At 47.2% G+C, this 26,621-nt stretch overlaps 1 protein-coding gene across 13 annotated transcripts in view; it reads right to left on the bottom strand.

Annotated features, from left to right (window-relative positions):
* Positions 1-14,623: 14,623 nt before the first annotated feature.
* ZNF438 (zinc finger protein 438) overlaps positions 14,624-26,621 on the bottom strand; it is a 183,594-nt gene continuing 171,596 nt past the window's right edge. For 12 of the 13 annotated variants that reach the window (XM_047741122.1, XM_047741120.1, XM_047741129.1 and 9 more), the window contains 2 exons: positions 17,240-19,070; positions 14,625-15,863 (listed from right to left, as the gene is read on the bottom strand). In XM_047741122.1, coding sequence (XP_047597078.1) covers positions 15,245-15,863; positions 17,240-19,070 — 2,450 coding nt within the window. In that variant the 3' untranslated portion in view covers positions 14,625-15,244. Of the gene's footprint in view, positions 15,864-17,239; positions 19,071-26,621 lie in introns of all 13 variants that reach the window. The other variant, XM_047741132.1, reaches the window with a different exon arrangement.

Genomic DNA, 26,621 nt, shown 5'->3' on the forward strand with positions numbered 1-26,621 from the left:
CTACCACTGACCTTCTGACAACAACCCAGAACAAGGCGCGCCTGGGTGGCTCAGTGGGTTAGGCCGCTGCCTTCGGCTCAGGTCATGATCTCAGGGTCCTGGGTCGAGTCCCACATCGGGCTCTCTGCTCAGCAGGAAGCCTGCTTCCCTCTCTCTCTCTCTCTCTGCCTGCCTCTCCGTCTACTTGTGATCTCTCTCTGTCAAATAAATAAATAAAATCTTTAAACAAAACAAAACAACCCAGAAGGAGGGTCACCTGCTCCTGGACCCTGGTTGCCCGTGAATAACTGAAGCCCCAGGAAGTGGAACTGCAGACAAGGGGCACCACTGTATTATAATTTAAATCCCTCTCCGCTAGCATCCCCAACAACTGAAGTGCAAGGTGTTAAGAGATGTTCTCATGCCACATCCCTGGCTTTCTGCTTAACGTGCCTCTTTGCATATGTGAAGCCAAAATCTATGGACCTGGGAGGTTCTGACTAAATGTTGATACTCTGTCTGTTCTGGGTGGACTTGCTTATGATGCGTGTCTGCGGCGAGCCAGGCTGGGGGGCTTTGTGGTGGGAGCTGCTTTCCCAGGGACGTGCCCGTCCCGCTGGTGTGTGTTGCGTACCCACAGGGGGCGTTTACACCAGCGATGCTGCCCCAGCGAGAGGGGCCCAACCTCAGGTGCATTCAGTTTATTCGCCAAACAGACAAGTGTAGGAGTTTATGTCAGGTGTTTTCGTATTTCCTCTCTGCTTTCAAGAAGAGAGGGTAAAACATGAAGCTTTGATTTTTAGGAACAATATAGGAGCCACCATAGAAAGCTAAGGAGCTGAGAATTGTTACCAGTACTCGTTGAGTGCTTAACTGTGGGCTCCAGTGGTATTAAGAGCTGAAGACCCAAGATGAACTAGCTCCAGATGCTTGCTTTTAAGGGACTCATAGTCTGTGGCACCAGTAAATAACCTTGGCCAGAAGGAGTGGATGAAAACCAACATCTTCAGAGTGCCTCCCAAGGGGCTGGGCTTCTCTCTGCCTCCTCTAACAACCCTCTGATGAGGCAGGACTGCCCACAACCGACAGCTGAGGACACGGAGGTGTGGAAAGGTGACTTCATCCCCGATTCCCACTGAGGGTAAGAGGTAGAATAAGAATTCAAACCCAGAACCCTCTGCGCTCTGGGGTCTATAATTTTCCAGTGGCACATTTGGCCTCGCCAAGGCTCCTGGGGTTCCAGAGTAAGGGGAGGTGGGCTCTATCCAGAGAAGCTGAGAAAGGCCTCAGAGGGAGGGTGACATCTGAACCATAGAATGAGCCGAGACCCCTTCTCCTTCATCACCCATCTCGGAGAACCATGAGGGTAGCCCTCCAAGAAGGCTGGGGTACAGGGAGGGCTCTGCTTCCTGCTAGTGCTGGGATGTATGAATGAATCTTTCTCTTTGGCGCAGAAAGAAAGGAAGGCCATCGATCCCTGGGGGCCCACACCCAAGAGGAAGGGGATCAAGGCTGGGCCACCAGACAGGGCTAATAGTGTGCCACGGGTCACTGGCCAGAGAGGAACACAGGTGATTCTTAAAATGATGCACAAAGGGGAGAGGGCTTTTTTGCAGCATTGACAAACGACTCTTGAGGGATGAGGATCTCACCGTAATAAATTCTGCACACATCACTCAGACTCATGCCTTGGAACTGCCATCATCCCGGTCGATAACTGCTCTAGCTTGGGTGCTAAAATGTGCCTGGTACTTTTAATGGGCTCCCGACTGTGTTTTTCAGATGTTGGCTGTGGAAGAATGCTGAGCTAAGGGCTAAGTGGTTGCCTGGGCCCCTCATTTCTGCCGAGGAGCTGTGAGCCCCTGGGAGTAAGCGGGACACCCCATTAGATCACACACTGGTTGTCACTGGCACCCTCTAGCCATCGCACCGGGCTGCTCACTCTGGAGAGAGGTGCCCCCCCACCCCGGTGGGGAGCAGGAAGAGGGGTTGTAGAAACAGCCCCAAAAGAAGGGTTCACCATCTTGGGTTTGGGCTTAGTCTCTCCCACATGTCAACCCAAACTCAGAAACAAGCAAGCAAAACCCCACCAGCACGTATGGGCACTACACGTGACTCGCCTTTAGATGCAATGGAGAAAACTCCAGAGCCTGTCTCTTGGGGCCTGTTTAAATACTCCAGTGATAGTCATCTGTGATATCAACAGAACGTCTGGCCTGATGTTCAGTATTGATGGCCTTAAAGGAAGAGCAAAAGTCCGTACTGGAAAAAGCATGTGGGATCTGGGCTTACGATTTTATAAGGGAGAACTCTGCACCCCACCCCCTGCTGCCCCCCGAAGGGTCTTCTTTGGTAAATATTTCTGAAATGATCTAGGTGTGTCCTTCCAGCAGCCCCACCTTCAGTATCAATACCAGTACCATTCCTATCTGAAATGTCTTTTATAATTGTGTAATTACACACCTCATTTATCCAATTGTTAAGCCAAGAGACTGATTAAATATTAACAACTGCTTGGTTCTCGTGGCGTCATTAGTTGGAACACAACCCTGTAATCTCAGGTAACACCGGATGGTAATTATGCTGCACGTTCACACTCAGCTGAAAACCCAGAGCAGTCAATCCAGATAAGGTTGCCAGGTAGAAAATGCATTGCCTTTAAATCCCGTTTTATCTCCCCGGTCTGGAGCAAGGTGCATTTCAGCCCAGGCTCAGGGTTTTTCAGAATGAACTGGCCCCTTGCTGAGTAATGGCTGGGGCCGGGGTGGGGGGGGGGGGGGAGGCAGTGTGGCCATAACAAACAGCTCAATTCCTGCCTAGCCAGCCCTCTCCAGCCATAAATCCGACTGGGCTTCAGAAGTTATAATGGGATTTTTCTCCTAAGCACCAAGATGGAGAATCTGGTTTAGTGTAAGCATCCCTCATTTTAGGAAACAGTGCTGAGTCCGGCTGAGTTGGCCTTTGTTGCTTCCGGCGGGCCGAGGGACAGCGTGAGGTGGTGTTCCAGGCCCCGTGGCTCCCCGATCTGGGGCTGCACCCTGCCTGGCCCAGGTCTCCTGGGCTGAGCTGGCTGCAGGGCTTGGGAAGGGCCCTGCATGGGCTTGGCTTCCTTCCAAACTGGCTCTCTCTGCCAGGCTATCCCGACCATTTCCAGAGACCTGCAGCTTGTCCACCCGCTTTTCCTTCTCTTCCACATTCTCTGATCCCTTCTGTTCCTCCCCCACAGGGCTCTGCATGCTGTAATTCCTGCGGGGGCTCCCAAGCCCCACAGCCTTGGCTTGCTGATCCTTAAGCTGACTTCCGGAGACCCTCGGGTCTCCTGTCTCGGGTTGGTCTGGCTCTCCAGGCTCGGGGACACCTGGGGATGCCTCTCCTTTGGCAAATGTGGTAGTCTGGGGACATATTCAGCAAGACCAAGTGCTCTGTGCATGCCTGGGGCAGCCTGGCCAGTACTCAGGGCCTCAGCAGTCTTCCCTTCTAGCATCCTCCACACATGTGTGCCTTCCTGGTGGATGGGTCATGGTCTGTCTTCCTCCTGCCCCAGGCTATTAGGTGGTATTGCCGCTTTGTTCAGACTCCAGGGGCACAAGGGGACCGCACTGCTGAAGCTGCCACTCTGGAGCATTCCTTCACCACAGCTCAGATATGGGGGAGGATGGCAAGGCCTGACCAGCCCCTCAGGCTGGCCAGGGTGGGCTGTCTCCACTTAGCCCAGGAGGCCAGCCACGTTCTCCCTTCTGCCCCTGGGGTGGTGCTGGGGCACATCTGGAAGGCGGCTGCCTTGAGAAGAATCATGAAATCACACGTCACATCTCTTTGTAAAAATACAATACAAAGGATGCACGGCCGAGTTCCAGGTGAATACAGATGAGACAGCATTCGTGAGAAAGAATGAGCTCATTATTGCTCACGTCACACTTTTAAAAAACCGCCACCTTTGCCGAACTCTGGGGAAATGTCTAGAAGAATCTGGGTTGGTGTTAAAGACTGATTAATACATGGAGATATACTGATGGGAGGAGCAAAAGGAGGAAAAAGAAGGAGCAGACTGAGCAGAATTGATAGCAGGAAGGAAGCCTTGGAGCAGGCAAGAAGTCTGGGATGTCAGGAGACCCAGGCTGGAGGAGGGTGGGGGTTGCTGGCAGAGAGGATCCTTTAGGCTTCATTACATAACCTCGCCCTCTGTGGTGTCTCCATGCCTAACCCTGATGTCTGCTTGCTTTATAAATTAATTGTGATAAAAGACGTTGGCCTGGACATGACATGTCAAAGACCCATTTCAGGCCAGGGAGGAACATGCAAAAAAACAATCTCTTTTGCAAAATAAACATTCTGGTAGCAGGTTTGGGGTTTGCATTTCTTGCTCAGCAGGGCAGAGCTGTTTAAATCCTCCAAAGCAAACAGGCTGGCAACAATCCTCTGGGGAAGAGGAGGCAGTTTTCCTCTGACAACTCATTTGCTCCATCTTAATTAGAGGAGGTTTTCGTTGTTGTTGTTTGTTTATTTAACGCCAAAGTCAGGGGGAAAGTCAGATGGAGCAAAATTACACAATGTTTGACTCTCTAGTGGAGAGACTCAGGACATTAAAGCTGTTTCTATAAATCGCCTGGGGAATCATTAAAACTAACTTTGAAAATAAGGAGACTTGATCAGTGGCCCCTGTTTGCCAATTTCTTAATTGACAGCTTATCCAAGGATTTGCTCCCGCATTCCGTCGGCCAGTTCTGTTGGAAGCCTTCTTCCGCTTCTGACGTTTAATATGGAGGTTCCATTTTCTGCTCCCCAACTGAACTATCCACCCCTCGGTGTATATCAATGTACCAAACTCTGGTGCCAGGTGGCAAGGCTCCCTTAGCAGGTCCAGGGCTGCCCTGATGCTAGAAAAACATCCAGAAAAGCCCACTGTGGCCCCTGCCTCTGTGGATTTATCATTTCTCTTCCCTATTTTGCAACTGTTCCCAGGGACTGCCTTTTCACAGCTGGCAGTAGGCACACGGCGCCCGAGGCACTGAGCCCCAGAGACATGACAAGACTGCTTGAGCCATGCCTGAAAAATGCAGCTCGTCTTACGGCTGTAGTGGGAAAAATGCAAGACTTTAATTGGTTCTGACTTCAGAATTCAGATCATAGTTTTCCCTGGAGGCGTGCATTGCAAGAAACAGTATTACCAAAGCCAGGTTCTTTCTACACGGTTGAAGTCAATCAAGTTGCAGGATCATTCATAATGGGAAAACGAAAGAGAGCATTCGAACATTTAATTACAATATTTTGTAATTGTTGAGTGACCAGTGACATTACGAAATGCTCTTGGTGACCAGCTGCACCATGTCTCTGTGTGAGAAAGCAGAAACGCTCCGCAAAAATGAAGTAATTGTAGGCACCTTTTCTCCTCTTCAATCTTTCCCAAAATGGACCGATTCAAATAGATAATTTAACTTGATTGTTTTTAATTACATTGTAAACATTTAAAAAAAACAATCTAGGATAAAGGTGAACATGAGTCAGTTGGTAATAAAATTCAGGCTCCAATTCTTCTTGGATGACAGATGAAATGAGTTTAATATATTCTTGCTCCGTGGAAAACACAGAGCATTTAAAACTGCAAACAACTGAATTCAATTAGCAGACCTTGTTCAAAATGGCCTGGAGAACCGGAGGGCCAGGAACTCAAATTATCCACCCATTGTAGAACGGGGAAAGCATCACAGTTCACGGCTGATATGAATTGGTGAAGAAACAATATAAAATTGGTCCCTGTGTTTTTCCATCCAGCCATATCTGGCAAGCAGATCCACTAAGAGATTCAGCTGTTAATGCTTTCAAGCCCTCACCTTACATAAGCCCTTAATTCATCAGAAAGATATAAAAGGGGAGAAAATACATTCAGTGTTGAAAGATGAACTACTAACTGCATTGCTTTCAAATGCAAGTGAATCCCTGCGGTGAAGTTCAATTCCAAATTTCCCTGCACTAGTAAATCACAATCAGCAGTTCCTGGGGGGCCTGTGTGCCCTGTTCCCCACCTCGGGCCTTGACGGTCGCAGGGAGAAACCTGGCCTGGGCCAGCCTGTGACGGTGATGTTTTTGACTTGGGAGAAGGGAACATCCGTCTGGTTTGCAGAAGAGCAAGGCCCCACCTCAGTTTTCGTGTTTGAGGGAGGTGGCTTCCATGGCGGGGCCGGCCGTGAGTGTTCCTGCCCAGGATTGCACACGTGTTTCGTTGCTCTCACTGGTTGGGATCAGGAGCCCTCGGGGGCACCTGTGTGGCCTACAGGTCCAGTCCTTCCTTTAACTAGCTGTGGATCCAGCTCAGTGGCAGAAACAGCACAAGGCCCTCAAGTCTACGGAGCAGCGCTTACTTAGGAAGCCAAGCTCCTTAGCGGGTTTCCTCAAGGTCCAGAAAGGGATGATGTGGACAAGGCAACCAGAATGCATTGCGCCTGTATCTAATTTCCAAGAGCCGGACGGTGGTCCGAGAGTGAGGGTCTGGGCCACCTGGGGAGCGAGGCGTCAGGGTACCCGCTGAGCGCTGTGCCTCTGCCCTGTTGGGCATGACAACCAGGGGCCCAGGGGCCTCCCCGCCGACCTCCCATCGGGCCTGCTCCAGGGTGGGTGGAAAGAGAGGGTAAACACAGGCTCAAAGGTCATCATAAGAAAACTTGAGGGCTGCCTCCCACCTTGGGTCCCAATAAAATGCGGTGTCACTGTTGAGGTGGAGGGCACAGCCTCGTGTGGGTGGTATGGATGCTCAGCTGGGCTCCCTGGTTCGTGACCATGGGTGAGGGGTCAGGTGAGCCCGGAGGGGGTGAGGTGGCAGAGCCAGGGCAAGGCCAGAGCCCATCACCACAGCAGAGAGCAGGGAGGGCCAGCTGGGGGCGGGAACTCTGGGCAGCTCCAAGGCGGGGATCTCTGAGCCAGAGCCAGAGAGGAGTCGGGTCCATATTCCCTGGCTGGCAGGTACACGGCCAGGCCCGTAAACCATGGGGACATGGTGAGTCTTGGCTTGAAAGGGGAGAGTGAAGGCAGTCCATGGAGGCTGGGGGGGGGGGGCGAAGGTCCTGTGTGGTGCAGAGTCAACAGACTTCTTAGTGGCTCTTGATCTTTTCTGTGGCTTACTTTCATGGTCTTTTAAAAGAATTGCCCACATTTTTTCAAGGATGTTGGTGATGAACCTGACACAAAATACTGCCACCCCGGTCTGGCACTCAGCGGGACATTGGCAGATCTCCGCTAACAATCGGATGCCAATCTGGTCAGTGTGAAAGGTTCCATTCAAACCTCATAGCCTGTTCACGTTCCCCGAGCCTCCTGTGGTCCCTGCAAATAGCATCTCCCAGCCACAGTGCGTCAACAGAGAGCAGTTAGCCTGTTTTCCTGAAATATGGTCAAACGCTCTTCCTTCAGGAGGATTAGCTCTTTCTTCTGCCCCCTCCATCGGCTCCACCACCAACTGAAATTCAGTGGCTTCTTCCCCAAGTCCAAAGATTGTGAATGCCAGAGTGTGCTGGAGGTCTCACTGAACCTATTTTAAGTTCCTTGCTGTACTAGAAGGTCTTTCGCTATTTCTGAATGGCTAGACTGCGACCTTGCAGCCCCAAACACTCCCTTATCCCTGGAAGAGAGCAAACCTTGGGTCAAAACAGCATGATTTCCTTCCTACCTACCGTCTCAACTTTTTAGCACATTGCTCAGTATTGGGGCTCAGAGCTTTCTTTTCTGGGACTGTCAACAATGAGGCCAATTAGTGTCCATTATAGCAATGGATTTTGTGATGTGGAAATTTTCCCGATTGTAAATGGGCTGAAATCCCCAATTAATCCCACAGGACCCAGAAGAGCAGGAGTCTTTTGTGAAACTGGTGTAAGCTTCCCCTCTTCAACAATAAAGGCCCTTAGAGTTACACCAATTATTGCTCTAATTATTATTTTCCATGTAAGATGGCAGACATGTTTGAAGTAGTATTTCAGCACACTGAAGAAAACCAAAGCAAAGCGAAAACATCCAATCATTGGCTAATCCCTGCCAATCTTCTTCTCTCCTCGTGCCTTTTATTATCAGTGAGAGGGCCAGATTCTCTTCTCCCGTCTGCTCTGCGTGCAAGCAGAAAAGTACAGTCCAGCAGTGGCACCTCCAAGGTAAACCCATCTGGTGGAAAGTCCAGAAGCCCTTCCCCAAGCCAGGCTGGCTCTGCAGGCCAGTGACCCCTGGGGCGGGCATGCTGGGGGTGTGCCGCTGCCCTCGAGCACGGGCACTCAGGAGCTGTGTGTTGATTTAGAATATCCCTGGAGGACCGGTGAGTAGTTCCATAAACACTTTTCTCACAACTTGGGGACAGATTAAAGCTGCTATAAAAAGGGGAACCAGACCTGTTTTCTCCAAGCCAACATACTGAAATGGAAAAAGAGGGACCCCTGAGGAATACACACAGGAGAACGAATTAACTAAGTGTTACCTCTGAATGGTCTGGACCAAGGAACAGCTAAGCAAAAGCGCTGTGTCTCTGCCATGGGGTGGGGGGTCGTAGCCTTTGTTTGTGTCAGTGAGAGACTTGGCCTAATTTCAGAATCTCTCCTTGAAGAGACAATGGGAGGATGAAGATCACTTTGAAGCCCCAGAGGCCCTTTCTTTGACCATGGTCTACCCTCGTGACCCCGTCGTTCTGCAGGCCCGGCAAATGGCAGAAGATTCTCCAGGAAGTGAGGCTGGGTGGAGGAGAGGGAGTGTTCATATCCCTGTCTTCAGAAAACTGGCCAGTGTGGGCTTCTTCGCACAGGACAGAAGGGGAGCAGGTGGAGGGTAGAGGAAGGCTGTGGGTTTGAATGTTATCAGACTTTGCTTCTTGTTCAGTCCACGAGATTTCTGCCTCAGCGTTTTATGTGACTTTGGGTGAGAAGTCAGAGATGATTGCAAAATCAACCCAAACCCAAAGAGTCAGTAAATCTAGTCAAGCGAAACTTTGAGAAAGGTTTCAAACCCCAGAGCCCCAGCGAGGCAGCGATATTTCCCCTTGCCCATTTCCGAAGGGGCGCTCAAGATCCACCAGGACATTGCTGGAGAGGCACCAAAGGCCTTCTTAGTGGTCCCAGGGTGTCCAAAGTACGCAGCTTTAGTCATGCATTTGGCCTGAGGCCACCCTTCAAAGGTCTATCAAATGCATCTTTGTGCAGAGAGAGGAGAGTTCCTCATCAAGCCTCTGGCAGCAGGGACCTGAGAAACTGGGGAACAGCCCAGAAAGGCCATGATGGGATAGGGAGGGGTCACAAAGTCTAAAGTTTATAGTGGTGTATTTCAGATTGCATTTTCTTCTTAGTGGGTCATGAAGTCAATTTAGTGTGAAGTAGCCAGCCTCTAAAATCCAAGGGAGAAGAGGACATATCAAAATGCAGTGTGCATTACTACGTACGTTTTCACAAAGTCAAGCTTCAGTCTGGATTGTAGGTATCTGTGTTTCTGTGTGTGTATATTCATGTGTGTACTGGGTCGACAAGATGTCTCTGTCACCGTGGCTCATTGTCTATGCAGTAATATTAGGCAGCAATGGTGCAGCTGGGGAAATGTGCGTGGGCCCCAAAATGAGGGGTGACACGAATTTTCCTTCCTTCATGATTTGGCTGAGGCCTTCCTGAAAGAGCTACCACTTAATCTGGTAAAGCCATTTTTTTTTCAGCTGAAAAAACAAAATGCAGCAAAACATTTCAACAGGGCAAAAGTGGGTCCTTCCTTCCCATCTCCCAGTACTCCTTTCCTGAAATGACCCTCTGGAAATGTTCTGTGCATACACAGGCATCTATAATACATTTATCCCTTCTCCTTCTCCCTTTCCTCCTCTGTTTAAAAAGCAAACGAGGGTGGCTCAGTGGGTTAGGCCTCTGCCTTCAGCTCAGGTCATAATCCCAGGGTCCTGGGATCGAGCCCCGCATCGGGCTCTCTGCTCAGCGGGGAGCCTGCTTCCTCCTCTCTCTCTCTGCCTGCCTCTCAGCCTACTTGTGATCTCTGTCTGTCAAATAAATAAATAAAATCTTAAAAAAAAAAAAAAAAAGCAAACGAGAGCACACTATACATTGTTCTGGAGCTTGCTGCCTTCACACATGACAGTCCAGCTCGCAAAGAGCTACTTCTGTCTCCTACGCTCTAGCGCGATGTGCCATTATATGGTATGCGGTAACGTTTTTTTAAACCAGATTGGATCGACATGTAAATTGCCTAAGTTTTCCATGCATTATCACCTGCGCTGCCATGACCTTCCTCACGCGTCCATCTGCGCACATGCGCATTGATATCTTGAGGACACAGTGCCGGGAGCCCGGAGATCCTGGATCCAAGAAGTTGGTGCGGTTTCGATTCTGCTACGTGTCTGATTTCGTTCGCCCCGCTGTGACTGTACCTGAATACTACTGGCACTTTGCTGTGGGGGACACTAGATTCAGGAGCGCCGCTACCTTGATAGTGCCCCCTTGGGGATTTTCATCATCAAAAAGCTCCTCCCACCACATCCTGACATAGGACTACTGCCCTCTTGCTCCCCCAACCCCACCCTTTAGTTCAAGAAAGAATAAACACCATTCAAAAGACTTCGTTGTCTTGGATATTTTAACTTTCTTGGATATTTTAACTTTCCTTGGGTTTAACTATGGTTCAAAAGGCTTGGCTCCATGAATGTCTTATGAAAAACTGAACTGTGCTTTAATTCAGATTACACTAGGAAAAGGCAGTGTTTTAGTGACCTAAGAACATATTCTTAAATATTGCTTCCAGATATAGCCAGAGCTCCGGGATGGTTATGCACTCATATGTTTGAGCCACCTGGATCTCGTCCATGGCCACATTTTTTTACTCAGATCTGCATTGCAACTCAGGCAGTAGTCAGGTCAGGTTCATTGCTGTTTCTGCAAAAGCCTCTAGAAGATGGGGTGGTCTCTTTACAACTCCAGAGTTGGAGATTAAACTCATATTTAATGATAGAAGGTGAAAGCTTTCATTTATTTATTTATTTATTTTGGAGTAGTGGCTTAGTGGCTGTTTGACTTATCAGAAATGATCTATCATGTTAATTGCTTGCAATTTTGATTTTGGAGCCTACCAAAAGAGACGATATAGCCTTCCTATTATAGGTGAAGTCTTTGCTGCTAAGCTAACCCAGGGGTGGGGAGCAGTTCTGAAGATGGGAACAAGTTTCATATAAACGAAACCCTGATGAGCTTCACATCAAAATTAGAACAGATCATCTTTATTTCTCTTTAGTTGTCCCATTTGGTTTCCTTCCACATATAGCGATTTTTTTTTTTTTTTCTAGGCTTAGGCAACATGTTGAAACATTTTCACACTTTGGAGTATGGAAAATGTGATGTACCGCTAAGCTAATGTCTGCATACTGAACCCAACTTTAAAATATGCTCACAAAATTGTGGCTGTAGTTTTCTGATGGGGATGACCATGACCTTGACCAAACAGGAGATACAATAAACATTTCACCTCAAAAGGAACATTCCCGGAGAGGTGGATATAGTTAAAATAGCTATTAGATTGCACCACAAGCCTAGATAAGCTGCTGATGGTCTAATGTCGGGCAAGTCAGTATATAGTTGAAGCTAAAAGCCTGTTCCGTTAAACCCCAGTTCATCTCTACTGGGGCACTGTTTCTCAGGAGCTCAGTGAAAAGAGGAGACTCCATAAAATATGTACCTAACAAAGCATGTCAGCAGCTTGAATGGGGCAAACCAGTCCAGATCTGAGAATTCTAATAAATAAATGAAGTTGAGCATTTATTGCCAACAATCCTGTCACTGGGGCCACAGAAAGCTGGAGCCGTGCAGCTGGGAGGCAGGAGTTTGGAGCCAGAGAAGGTAATGGAACGCACCCAGGTTTGATTATTTATGGCGTGCTGATGAAGAGACAACTTTCCATATGAGGAACAGCTTAACAGAGGAACCGTCAAACTAAACCAGGAAGAGGTCCAGAGAAAGAGAGTGAAACAAAAGAGGACATGAATAAAAATGACAGCTAATAAAACAATACAAATCTAAAATGCTGTAACTTTCAGAAATAATTTAGGGCCAAAAGAAAAGAAAAAAGTCTCGTTTTGCTGGCTCTGGGACAATTTTCCAAGAAGCAAAGACAGTAAGCAAAATGAGCGTGGCTGAATTTAAGACCAGATTTGCCTCTAATACCCTCCTTGCTATGAGTTTGGTTGCTGCTAAAGCTAGCTTTATTCGTGTAAAGGCAAGTGGCAGTTCTGTTGGTATTTAGCTAATGTATCTATTTTTTTCAACAAATATTGATTGTACATTATTCCAGTGTCACGTGCTGGATCCTTTGGGGTTACATGTTGAACAGACACAATCCCTGCTTTCAAGAGGCTCATGGTCAGGCATTGGAAGTGGACAAGACCATTGTCAAGTTCAAGAAACTGCTGGTACCACCTAGATCAGGACCTGGGGCGGGGGGGTACCACCTAAATGGGGGGGCGGTAGCCCCAGGGAGACATACGAGGCCCAAAGTAGAGCCTGGAATGAAAATAATTCCATGAATTCTGCTTTCTGTATCGATTAAATAAACCCTTGGCGAGCCTCCATGCAATCCAGGTCCTGGTTTGATTACTGAAAAGTGAAAATACCCATTTTGTGCAAAGATGTGTATTTCTATGGTTCTGAGTTTTCATTTTTGAATTCTGGACCTGAGGCCTACCTGAGTTGTTTGACATGGTCTTTCTATGGTGCAACATACCTCTTCTCCAAGGCTGGCTGGAAGCATAGTATCGGCCCCTGGTTCCTAGGCCCAAGTGTGCCAGATACCTCCTTTGGATCTCCTTGGGCCTTCACCACAGTGCCTTGAGGCAGGAGCATCCTTTCCATTCTACAGGTGAGGAAGTGGAGCCTTGGACAGGTCACCCTCTCATGGTCACATGGAGGGAACAGCACATTTCTACCCCTCCCTGCCTTTGGGTCAAGGATGTGGGTTGGGACTGCGCCAATAACACGTCTGTGCCCAAAGAAAGCTTATCAGTGAAGATCCACTGGGCCATCAAAATGAGCCATTCCCAGAGTCACTTTAGCTGGAGGACTCCTTTTTCTTCCTGGCCCTCCCTGTCCCCACACCATCAGTAGGAGTCTTTCACCATGCCATTCTTGCTGAAGAAGGGCTAGTCTTAAGGGCCAGAAGCCCCTTTCTTAGGTGGCATTGGGGCCATTCCCACTATAATGTAGGGGAGTGTCTCTAGAAGCTGAGAACTAGAACATTCTATTCCAAGTGAACCCACATGCATAGGCATCCAGTGGGGTTCCTCTGCACTGCACACTTCCTCTCCTAACAAGAGTCTTCTTGTTAGGCCCCTAGGGTTTGGGGCCTTGCTGAGACGGGGATCCAACCAGGCATGAGCTGGTCACACCTCTCTATCTGGGCTGGTGCCCCATTCCTAAATCTCTTCTTTTTAGAGGTCAACTACACCCTCAGTGTTGTGCCCTTGCCGTAAGAATCTGTGGTTAAACACTGGCCCTTGGCGGGGACTCAGACTTTCCTTTCCATGCTGGGTGGGTGTCCCCTGTCCCCACCCCTCTGCTTCATTCATACTCCAGACCCACTCCTCTGCCTTAGCCAACTGACCTGTATTTCAGAAATGCTGCTTTATACCTGAGCACCGAGGAGTCTGAATTAGAGTTGGAATCTGCGTTTCATGGTCTGAATTCAAGTAGGATTTTCAGTTGATCTCCTTTTTAAGTGTCTCCAGACCCATCTTCCCCCAAAAAATTGGGTGCTGCACTGAATGGCAAAGCGGTTTCATTACTAACCCTGTTCTCCAAGTATCAAACAGTGAAGGTCTGATAGGATCCCTTTCAAACTAGGTAGAGCCTGATCAATCAGTAAACTATGGCAAAATCTTCCAGAGGTTTCCACCCTTACCCTCCTTTTCTCAAATTTATAGAACGATTAGCAAAAATGCAAGATGTGAGTTTTACCTTTCTGGACGATTCGAGCCAAATCCTGCTTATGAACATTTGCTTTTAAAAATGAGACATTAAAAACAGATGACTTAAGATCCACAAGCTTATCAATTCTAATTCAGTTTCTCCTGCTTAGGCAACTTCCTGCAGCATGGAAAAATGGGCCACATGCAAGGTACCTCTGCACATAGGCTGAAATTCCAGTTGGCCGGCCACTCACACTCCCCGGTTCTAAGAAAATGATTCTGCAGCCAAGGATGGCCCAGAGCTCCAAATGGCAACTTTTCTGATGAGAGGTCACTTCCCAGGAATTTAAGAGGCAACCATTTACTCTTTGACTTTCAAAGTGAACCCTGGGCCTGAAAGGCACAGCGGCTTGGAGAGCCAATGAGCTAGGGACAACCCTGTGAAGTTCCTTGGGAGGGGAGGGCAAGCTCTTCAGACACCTCGACATCTGGACTGCACACCTAGTGCACTTTCCAGGTTGTAAATTTCCTGGCCCAAAAGACTATTTGAAAAGAACTTTTAACCAAAAAAGTGGTTTTTTATTAGCTGAAGTACTAAAAAAGTTTTGATTACTTTGATATGGAACACTACAGCTGTAAGGCTTAGCCAACATCTGATCTTCAAGGCAACATACGTTTAAGAAAACAGCAAAATTAAAAAAAAAAAAAACAAAAAAAAACCTGAGTCCTGGAAACATGGATTTTCAATTACAGTAGACGCGAACCTTATTAAATATACTGCCCTATAGCCTCTCCTACTACCCCAGCAAATCTGATAAATATCAACACTATACTACACTTGAGACTGAACTGGTTTTGCCACCTGGAAACGTATCACATTTGTCGGTCTACTTAAACAGAAACCAGCTGAACCAAATGACAGATGCATACATTCAGACATGCCGCAAACTGTGTTTAAAAAAAAATCTCTCATCTTTTACATTTCAATCTCCAAATTTTCATCTTTTTATTCATTTTCAAATAAAGTCTAGGACATTGACAGTTAGTACATAGAATTTTGGGATAAAACTGAATGTAGTTAGAAAAATAAACATCAAGGGTTTGTGTGCATGTGTGTGTGTATATATATATAAATATATGTATATATATATATATATATATATATATACACACATACATATATATATATATTTACTTATTTCATAAGAAAATAAAACTATGTACAAAATCACTTGTGCTCATTCATGCTGATCCTAACTTTGACTTTTATAATGAAGCACCACCCTAGGAACACAAAGCTTTGAGAGAAAGAGAAAGCCAGTGAGCAACACTCTCGTTAACCCCCTTTCCCACCCCAGTATTTCATTGTCCAGGTTTGTCGGAGAGTCCGATCACTCCCTGGTGGCAGAGTGTGTGTAAGATGGTCCATAGCTTGGAAGGGTTCTCACAGTTGTGCTGCTGCTCCCAGTGCTGGAGGAGTTCTTCCTTCCTTGGCAGTGTCTGTGTGCATAGGATGCAGTTCAAGCCTGAGTGGGACCGAAGCAGGGGGACGTGGGGGTTGGGACCCTCAGGGGCCCAGGGGGCCGCACCTGCCTCGCTGGGTCCTGCCTGGGCTCCTTCAGCCTTTCTGAGGATTTCCATATCCTTCTGGGGATAAAGGCAGAGCTGCCGTTTCAGTTTGGGAAATGCGGGGAACTCCTCCTCAGGGGGACCGTGCTTGTGAAGCAGCTTTCTTCTCTCAGGATGCTGTTTCCAGAAGGGAGCAGCGTATTTCACTAGCTCCTCCTGAGTGCCTCTGCTTCCTGGTAGGATATCCTCTTGCAGACGGCCCTGAATTTCCTCTCCGTGGACGTAAAGTAAGTGAAACTTGATTTCGGCGAAAGACTGAGCAGTGATCTGACAGCGACCACATTTGATCTGTAACTTGACTTCATCTGCCTGGGTGAGGAGGAGGTCCTCTTCCAGGCTTGACTTGTTTTCCCTGGAAAGGGGGAAAAATAGCCAACAGAAGATTTTACGAAAAGCCCCCCTGGAGCTTTTCCTCTCAGACGCTCACCTTCGGGGATCCAGAACACCCCCGCTGAGGAGAAGTTCCAGGAATGGCAGGGGAACAGCACCCGGGAAGCAGAGGCCTCGGGGAATACCGGCCATCACTCCTGCGTGGGGCCACCTGGTTCTCAAGCTCCCAGCGTCCACTGAGGGAGGGGGTGTTTCCTATACTCTCTCCCCCAGAGGGGCTAATGGCTCTTTGGTGACCAATGAGGTGTCATCGACTCAAGAGGCAGATAGCATCAAGTGAAGCCTGGCAAGGACCCCGTTGGTTCAGCCATACGGTTGCCCTTCCTCACTAACCTTGAGCGTGCAAAGCAGTTTGGACATTTTACCTAAAAATCAAATTGTACCATAGAAGACTATGAAGAAGGTGGGGTTTCTTGAGGGAGTCCGCTATGTGAGTTAATGGAAGGCACAGATGTCCCCAAGTGGACAGGAATGCCCGAAGAAAAGCAGAGAAACTACAGAAAAGCAGGGAAGAAATAGGCCAGATGAAGATTCTAGCAAATGTAACAGAGGAAGACACAACTGGATAGAAAGTATCTGGAACAATTAGGACAATTAAGAATGATGAGGGGCAGAGCATCTAAGATTAGAAAATGTTTAATTTTCCTGGTGCAATGAGAATGGATTTCAGTGAAACTCCCCCCGTCACCTGGTAGAAAGTGGGCAAACGGAAGGGGAACACCTGGCGTAGCCACTGCTCGTAGCCCTGAGGCCAGACTGTGGAACTCCATGGCTTACTGCTGGTTCCTAAAGCCCAGAGCCAGGACCTGCACAGGGCAGCAGTGACATGGGAAATGTTAATCCGGCCTGACAGGAAAAACTGGGCCAATGTCACGGGCTGGGTCTGGGCACCTGAGGCTGTGGTCATCGTGGGGTATGGGGAGTCCCCACCACGGGTCAGATTGTATTCCGGGGCAAAGGACAACGTTTAGGTGTAAATTCTGTGGCCGAAGGTTTGGGGAAAATTAGTGTGCAGAAAGCACCAGGAACCACAGGCAGTACCTTACGGATTCATGTCTCAGAGGACAAAATCCTCCCTCACTCTGCTGTCGCCGGCAGAGCCCGACCTGGCATGTGTGCCCTGCCCTACAGGGGCGAGCGTAATGGGCCACCAGCACTGCTCGGAAACCCAAGAAAGATGAGACCACTCTTTACAGAACGAGAAGGAAGAGGCAGCTCCCTGTCGAGATCCTAATCTGGGGGATGTTTTTATGAAGTCACCTTTCTGAATGCGAAATCCCGCTCTGTACTCCAAACCCAAACCGAGCCCCTCCCCGCCTCCATCCAAGGGTCACTCACCTCTCCCCGGATCCCTCGGTCCCTCGCACACTCAGGCCTCTGTTCCTCGGCGATTCCCCCGGCCGCCTCTCTCCGGGGGAGGGCTCCGAGCTGATGACCACCCGGTGCACTTCTTTCAGGTGGCCGAAGTAGACTCTGACGTGACCGAACACCTTGGCGCAGAACTCACAGCACACGAGTTTCTTCAGACGGTTCTCGCCATGCTGGAGCCTCATGTGTGCGCTCAGGCTGCCCGAGCGCACGTACGCCTTGCGGCACAGGCGACAGCTGTACGGCCGTCTGTTCGTGTGCGTGTTCATGTGGTCTCGGAGGTGCTGCTTGAACTGGAAGTGGTGGTCGCACACATGACACCTGTGCCAGGGCTTCTTGAGGCTGGGGAAGCCATTCCGCAGTGTGGAGCTGGGCTTTGGGGACGCGCCACCGTCCTGCTTCCAGCCCAGGTACTTAGGAGTGAGTGGATTACTGAACAAAACGTCCTGTCCCAGGCTGCCGGGGGCGTGGGGCTGAAGCACGCCTGCCGGAGAAGCCAGGGGAGCCAGGGCGGGCACCATGATCACCGGCTTTGGCATAATGCTGCGGTATTTCTTCAGAGCCCCGGGTTTTTGATCCCTGGATTCCTGGGGATCGGTTTTCACTCTTTCTTTACTATCTTTACACTTATTAATGATACACTTCCTCCTTTTCCCCTGAAATGCCAACATTTCCTCTGGTACCTTTCGTTTCCGTACTCTTCTCTTCGCTGCCCCGCTGTTCAGTTTGGCTTTGTGGCCTAGATCCAGTCTGGTCGCGGGACAAAAAGAGCTCTCACAGGGATTCTGCTTTGACGACTGTGGAGCGGGTGCCTTGCCAACTGTTTTGGTGGCTGCATGAAAGCCCTCCGTGATGGAAGCTGTCTGATCACAGACGGCCCTGAGCCTGGGCAGAGAACTGTCTGCGGTGTTAATATCCGACGGACCTTTGCACACCTCCGCTGTTTTCATCCGGGCATAGGGGAGGATTGGCAGTTTACCTCTGGGGACTGGAGAGATCAGCTGAACCGTGCTGCCAAAAACAGCGGGTGATAAAATGGTCATGGCTTTTGCAAGATGAACTTGTTCTTTAAGCTTTTCACCAGCAACGGAAGAAGGCTTACTGCAGGTTTTCTTGGTCACCAAGTTTGCTTTGCCTGAAGGCTCTGCGAGATCCTGCTTGCCAGAGAGCTCCTCTGGTGTCGACGATGGTGGGGTGGCAGGAGGGCTCGTATCTCCACGGTCACTGGTCACCAGAGGTGGAGAGTCCCCGGGGCCACCTTGGTTGGTTGGTGCCGCCGTGCTAATGCCAGCTGGGGCTTGGCCTCTTGACGGCACTTGCTCCAACAGACCAGCTTTGTGCGGGGGTTCGGGATGGTCAAGTGGGGAGGGGGACGCATGGGTTTGGGCAGGAGGTATGCCAGCACCAGTCTCAGAGGAGCTCTGAATGGGTTTCTTTCTTGATCCTTTGTTATTTCTCGGAGGTTGGTATCGAGGAATAGGCAGTTTAATGTTTTCAGGCAGCGGTAATCTGGGCTTCTGGATTGACTGAGCTGAGGCAACGTGTGGCAGAGCAACGAGAGAAAACGTCCCTTCCTGTCCAGCAACCTGCATCAGAGCATAATTCTGGGCAGGCACGCCCAGTGGCTTGGCGTTGATTGAGGGTCCTGGATTCACCTGATCAGAGAGTGATGGGGAATGGCACGATAGCACTCTGGATGTTAGGACCTTGGGCATGATTTTTGGTGCAATGGTCCTAAACTGACTTTTATTCTGCAAACCTTTCCCACTCTGAATCGGTCCAGAAGAGATGTGAGATTCACCTGTAATGACAGTACAATATAAAAAGTCACCCTAGTGTCGCTGTCCTACTGTGGAGAGTTTACTTCCCTGCAGTAAGTTCTCAGACCCACCCTGACCCTTCTGGGCAAACTCCTGTGTTTCTCAAGACCCAGACTTAAAATCAACTCTTATACACCTTCCCAGGGCTGATTAGTCTCTGCTATGGTTCCAAAGCCCCCAGGATATCACTGACCACTTTCCATGATATTATCTCTTTGTATATCCCTACTACTCAACACAGAGCTTCTCAAGAGCTGGCCTCTGTCTTTCCCAAACTGTATTCCACAAGTTCACCTTCTCTATGTACCTCGTTCTCATTCCTGATCTCCCTTCTTGACCTCCCGAGCCACAAAGACTCTCCTCTGGTATGTTCTGCTGTGTATTTCATTTATTTTATGGACACGTCTTATTCTCCTTATTAAGCTTTGAGAAAGGAAAGCTTATGTTTAATTCATATCCATATTTCCCACCCTATCTTCAGTGTGAAACAAACGTGTCTTGTATCAAGCTCGCTTCTCTCTCACTTTCAGGACACACCATTTGACCCACTGGCAGCGGGCTGTTTGCACAGCAAAGGAATTCCTGACTGAATGCTAGCTTTGTTGCTGTTCCCCAGGTGACTTGTGAATTTCTTCTCACACCTTTCAAACTGTTTACGTGTGCTTTTGCAATTAAATCACCAGCATGAAAACGGCTAATGTGACACCTTAAAAAATGTTGAAGGAAAACAAAATGATACAAAATGATAAGATATGGAGACAACATAAAAAAATACATGAATCACATAAAAAGCAACTGCTGGGACACTAATAGGAATAATTTTAAGTTTTAACAATAACACTTCCTATTCCTGGGATTTATTAGGTTAATGGAAGACCAATTACAACTTATACGCCAAGAAAATATTAAGGCTACATTTCAATGCACCGCTTCTAAGAACTGAATCATCTTTTTTTATTCCCCCGAGACCTCAAGGTCATCAGGCCTGGCTGTGGAAAAGCTCCCCTTTTCTAGGTGCCTCACTTTAGCCAAACTTCACTCCCGCTCACGCTTATGGGGTACCCACGCCACCCTAGGGACTGGCTAGGACAGGCCCCACATCCCCTTTCTGAAACCTTTGGGGCCAGATGCATTTTGCGATTTACACTTAAATTTTAGGGAAGTAATAAGATGCATAAACCAAATGTTATGGAAACACCCAGTAAGGGTCTGCAGAGCACCCAAATTAAACCTCTTGCCACTTCCGTAGTAAAACAGATGAGTATTCACAAAACACTCCGATAACTGAAGATTTTTAAAATAGTCTCACTTGGTTCAGGTTTTGCCTCTGCACAAGTTGTGGTTCCCAGCTATTGATGAGATTTTGTTTTCTGTGCTTTTGAGATTTCGAAGTTGTGGAGGAAGGATCCAAGGGCAGATTGGGGGATACCAAGGACACAAAGATGAACGACACAATTTCTGCTTTTAGAAGCTGATAATTAAGACATTGTTGGGGCACCTGGGTGGCTCAGTGGGTTAAAGCCTCTGCCTTTGGCTCCGGCCCTGATCCCAGGGTCCTGGGGGTGGAATCGGGCTCTCTGCTCAGCAGGGAGCCTGCTTCCCCCACCTCTCTGCCTATCTCTCTGCCTGTTTGTGATCTCTCTCTCTCTCTGTCAAATACATAAATAAAATCTTAAAAAATTTTTTTTTAAATCGGCCTAGATTTTAATGTCTACAGTTACCAAAACTTACAATTTTAGCAGAGAGCTGTTTCTTTTGGCAAAAATGACACTCCTCACATATAAGTAGCGCAGTAGGAATAAGGGTGAAATGTATACTGACCAACTTGTTTTAGAAAGTAATCACTCTCTGGTGATGAAAAAGTATGTTAAAAACACATTTCATGTGGCAGCTTGCATTAGAGTAAGAAGCAAAAAGAGGAGCACGATGGTCTGGAAAAACTCAGGTTGGGATAACTGTGTGATCTGTTGGGATCCTTCTCAGCTTTGCTTCCATGAAGTTCATGGGTAAATAAACAAGCCGATCACCTCACAACAGTCTCCCAAATGGGTCTGCCACATTGGCTTCTTCCTGAATACTTTGATTTATTTTCTGGTTCTATATTTATGGCCTTTAACTTTAAATGTCTTTCATTTTAAGCCTTATCTCCTCATCTTTGTGGAAGAAGTACAGAAATAAGTTGTAAAGAAATATGTTAAATCAGGATTGAGTTTACAAAAAGCTTAATGTTACTGAAAGCTCTCGTTTGCTTAAAGACAAGGCTTATTAAATAATTACGTTAATGATAATAATGGTCTTGGCATCTACACAACAAATCAAAGAGGGAGGAAGAGGAGGGAAAACATGGGGTCCTTCAGATCTGCATCATACTTGCAACTGACTAAGCACAGAAGAACTGGAAGAAAGGCTACTCTGTTTTTCATCAGTCATAAATCCTCTTGAATAACATGTGACAATACTACATCACAGAACAAGACACATTACCTCACTCCTTTGCTATAAACTGTCCAATGGCTCTTCATCTCAGAGCCTGAGCCAAAGTCCTTGCCATGGCATGAGAGGCCTTATGGCATGGGCTCCTGGGAACCTCTCTGACTTCCTCTGTTCACTACCCTCCAGCCATGGTGGCCTCTTTGCTGTTCCTTCCAGGTGCCACATATCTGCTTCCTTAGCCTTCAAATTTGCTCTGCTCACTGCCAGGAAGCCTCTTCTCCCTCCACATAAATCCCCGTATTTGCTGCAACATTTCCTTCAAGTCTGGTCAAATGGCTTTTTCCCAGTGAGCCTTCTCTGACCACCTGAATTGAAACTACCCCCATTCTGAACTCCCCACCTCCTTTCCTGTTGTAATTTTCTTGAGCACATTGGCTCCATCTCCTGGACTACGTTATGGGCCAATGCCTTCCCTCACAGAAGTGGACTTCTTTAAGGCAGAGTCTATCTATGTCTCCAGGATCTAGAACAGTGTTGGGCATGTGGCAGAAATGTCATAATTGTAATTACTTGTTGAAGTTGTAAGTGGCAATTAAGTGACTCATGGCTGAAAAAAAGAATTTACAGATTCAGCTATAAAATATCGTCTTTAAAAAAAAGAAAGGGGGCCACAGTTTAAAAGTAAACTTTAACTTTTCCAGATTTTCAAAATTAAAAGAGGAGAGGATCTATGTCCAGAAAAAAAATTTTTTTTCAACTTAATTTCATTGCCAGCATAAGAAACTGGGTTAGCATCACGATAAAACCCTTTAATACAAAGGGGATCGGTGAGGCCTGCTGATTAACCATCTGAGGGAGGAAGAGAGAACAGTAAATTATGCTGCTTGGGTACAAGATAACACAGAGCAACAAGCAAGCTCTGAAGAAGAAACTGGTTCTTTTCTTTTCTTTTTTCTTTTCTTTTTAAAAAAAGACATCCACAGAAGGGTAAAGCGGGAACTGAAGAGGGAAAAAACAACTGGAAATGGAAAAACTGAACCTCAAAGGCAGAGAATGGTGATGTCAACGTGAAGAAGAGCAGAAATAACAAAGACCAGAAGGTACAGCTGAAGCAACAACCTGTGGTCAAGGTCACTTCAAAGTCTCTAAAGATTTAAGTTGGGAAGGGGCTTCCTATTTTTTATGACCAAGTATAAGAAAGCAAGCTTCTGACAGTGAAGGTTTCCAGAAATGAAACTAGATATACTTTAGAGAGCCATCCAAAAAGGAGCGAGCTAATTATGATGCATTTAAAGTTAATGTGCTTTGATGGATCTTCAAAAGTTTCTACATTATGGTAGAAATAAAATCACACAGGAAGAACAAGGCCATTCAAAGGAAAAGGAGGCCGGCTGTGATCTGGGAGCTGAGGGAAGCCTTTGGGGTCCCTGGCTGCCCCAGCGTGGGAAAACACTGAGCAGTGAGCAGCCCAGGCAGCCTGAAACAACAGTACGAGGTGCCATGTACGATGCCTCCCAGACAGAGTCAACTCTCTAGTCTGCTGCAATTCAAAGAAGTAGATCCGGGGGTAGAACTGTTGATCAGTTGTCTTCATGAGCAACAATTACAGGGTAATCACAAGAAATCTGTGGGGTGAAAGATAGGGCCTTACTAGATAAATGTAAACTCAGCATGCGGGCCTGGATCTATCAGGAAGTGTGGACAAGGGTGAGGGTGTCCATGAAGGTGGTGATACGTCCCTTTTCCCAGAATCATTAATGATGGAGCGACACGGAATGCAGTGATTCATTAGAAGAAAGGTAAGGCAGGAGAAGGAGGACAAGGTCCCCAAAGAGAAGAAAAGTAACCCCTAAAAATTACTTAAATATGTCCAGCAATAGGGACATCATAAAATAACCCTCCAACCATCCAATGTAATGCCATGCAACAGTAAGAAAGACGGGTGAGCTAGATCCATCTAGAATATTCTCCAAGATGTGAGATATATAGTGTGCTATCACTTGGATTAAAAAAAATAGTGAGGTACACACACAAATATATTCCTTTTATGCACAGAATATTTCTGAAGGGAAGCAAAAGAAATTGGCGTTCATGGTGGCCTTGGGTTTGGGGGACACGGGAAACGAAGCGGTCAGGATGGGATACGTGCTTCTCTTCCACTGAGCATTCCCTGTGCCTGGCACACAGGAGGTGCCTGCAAATATCTGTTGGAGGAATTCAAGGACAATGAAGTTTCCCTTTTGAATCTGTTTTTAAAATGGGTACCTTTGGGTATAAGTCACGGTGGGTAAGTGTGTGTCTACATAAATGAGTGTGTCTAGATTCCACACGGCATGTTGTCTGTTTTCCTTGCCTGTTTAAGGACAAGAGTTGCTAACGACGAGGGAAGTAATCTAATCATCTGATAGGCCGTGCATAACCACCCCCCAAAGTTAAACACTGAGAAGTACAAGAGCTCATTACTTCCCAAGGACAATGGGAGTCCTGAGAATTGTTCCCACAAACAGTGGGCTCTTTAGGATAAAACGAGGCAATTTGCAATAAAGGTCAGTTATGCTAGAATAACTACAGGTTCTTTTTTTTTTTTTTTTAAAGTAGTTTGAACAATAGGAGTTGTTAGAGAAACTGAAAATGCTGTTAGTTTTTTAAAACTCTAAAACATGAGGACAGCGTGACTGTAGGAAGTCTTTCTTGGCAATGCAGCTGCAACGGTGGTTTGCTCCACAAGCATTTACAAGGCCTCCCCAGATGGTGTGATCTGAAAACCCTCCCCATCACCTACTGAATTATAGATCTCAAAGAACTGTGCACTAAATAACCAGAAGTAGAAATTTCCAGTGACATTCATAATTTCTGGAAATCCTGCAAAATTTCCCATAACACAGTTAAAGAGACTCACAGGACTCACAGGCACTAAACATGGACTTTTATTAACTGAAAACATAAACGGCTCACTCAGTAAAATTAATTTTGTGCAATTATACAATGTGAAACGGAATATTAGGATTTTAAATATGGGCTGTTTTTACTACATTAAGTGTATTAAAAATAACTATTTTGCAAAGTGACATTTACAGTTGGTGAAAAATTGACGGAACTATGGATTAAAGGAAAACACGGAGGTATGGAGTCCTTACTGTGGGCTGGGATCTGTGCTAGGTCTTTTCACTGAGTCCTCACATGAACGTTGCAAGTAACTTATTGTCCCCTTTTCACAGAACGAGAAAAATGAGATTTGAGGAAGTTAAGCAATTGCCAAAGTCCAAACCACGCAGATCTGTCCCATTCTGATTTGAAGCAATGAACTTCCCCTCCTTCGTTCTCCCCTCAAAGGGGCTACATTATAAACAAAGTTGTCCTATTTAACTACAAGATATAATGTTGTCTCTGAATTTTAAGGAGAGGAAAAAAGGGGAAACTTCAAATAGGAATGACCTATCATATTCCAAAACTTCCATTTGCCATTAAATGAGATTTTCTGAAAGCCCACTCACTAGAGAGAATTCATGAAAAATAGTCATTAAAGGTTAAAGCAGATTTTTTAAAGTTGACTTTGCCCTTACTATCCATAGGACTCTGACAAGTCCAATAACGTTACCAGACCTACTTATTTGGAGAACGTACAATGTGTGTCCTCCTCCTCCTCTAACACCACCAAAGGACTGGTCCGACATGTGTCGGCTGCAGGCAGAGACAGCAGAGGGAGGAATGAGGGCTTGATGGTACTAAGTGCCAGCATGGAAGCCAGCTTGATTACAGTCTCACAACAAGGCCTAGACAATACTAAGAGACAAGCACAAGGGCGGGGAATTCTGTCAATGACTGCAATCATCAATTCACTCCCTCATTTCCCCTGGCAGAACGAAGGCCTGCTCTGTGACTTCTGAGTGAAGTTGGTCCCGCTCGTCCCTTTCTTGGTTTGGGCACAGTTCCATTACCCCATCTGTTTGGGACCCCTTCGGCCTTCTGCTGAACATGGAGTAGTGAACGGGCAGAGGGAGGAGAGTCCCCGCTCTTGAAACAGGCTCCCTGACCTAGGCTCAGAACACAAGTTGCCAAAGTCTAGCCACAAAAGAGCCAAAACTTTCAGATGTTGTTTAGGTTTTCATTTTCTTAAACTGTAAAACCCTATATTTAATTTTATTTGCTGGCATCCCTGTTCTCGCTCTCACTTGGCTTTCAAATGATAAATTCCAGTTGGGGTTCAAACTGTTTCCCAAGATGGTCTCTGGTTAAAACATATTTGGTTAAGCCCTGGAGAAGTAGGAGATAAAAGAAACCACTCATAACACAAGGGAGCTCAACTTCATTTTCTTTGAAAAACCTATAAACACACTGAGCCATTGCCTACCCTCTCTCCAAGGCACCACCCAGCCTCTGCAGCAACAGAGTCAACAAGAATTCCTTCAGCACTGACTACAGAGTGCACTGTAGAATGTGCTGGCAACAGGCACACTGTTGTTCTGTGTCTAAGGACTCAGGATGCCAAATATCATTTCTAGTCCACTTATCTGGAGCACTAAGACCTCCTAGAGTCAGTACATCTAGGACCCAGATTTCAGGCAATCTGATACCATACAAATAGGCACTTCCCCAATCGGGTATCTTGTATCCAGAGTCCAGTTTTGTCCATTCTGCTCACACACTTCCCTGCTCTGTAGAGCCACATTCTCAGCTAACACCTTCTCCTTCCCTCCTGTAATGACACCCCCCAGCGACAGCCAGGCACCCTCCCTGCAGCAAGGGACCGTGAGAGCCGTCCTGCAAGAGAGTGGATTCATTCCCTAGATTAGCAAGAAAGGAGATGCTTGCTGAGCACGAGTTTCTTCACTTCCTAGTACTTATCAAACACTTTACATACACTATGCCATTTAATTGTCACAAAAACCTGAGTTAGAAATTTCCATTAAGGGGTGCCTGGGTGGTGCAGTCGGTTAAGCATCCGACTCTTGATTTTAGCTCAGGTCCTGACCTCGTGGATCGGGAGCTGGAGCTCCAAATCAGGCTCTGTGCTCAGCACGAATTTGCCTGGATATTCTCTCCCTCTGCCCTTTCCCCAACTTGTGCATGTGCCTCCCCATCGCTCTCAAATAAATTAA

This window comes from Lutra lutra, chromosome 8 (genome assembly GCF_902655055.1).
Source record: "Lutra lutra chromosome 8, mLutLut1.2, whole genome shotgun sequence".
NCBI classification, from domain to species: domain Eukaryota; kingdom Metazoa; phylum Chordata; class Mammalia; order Carnivora; family Mustelidae; genus Lutra; species Lutra lutra.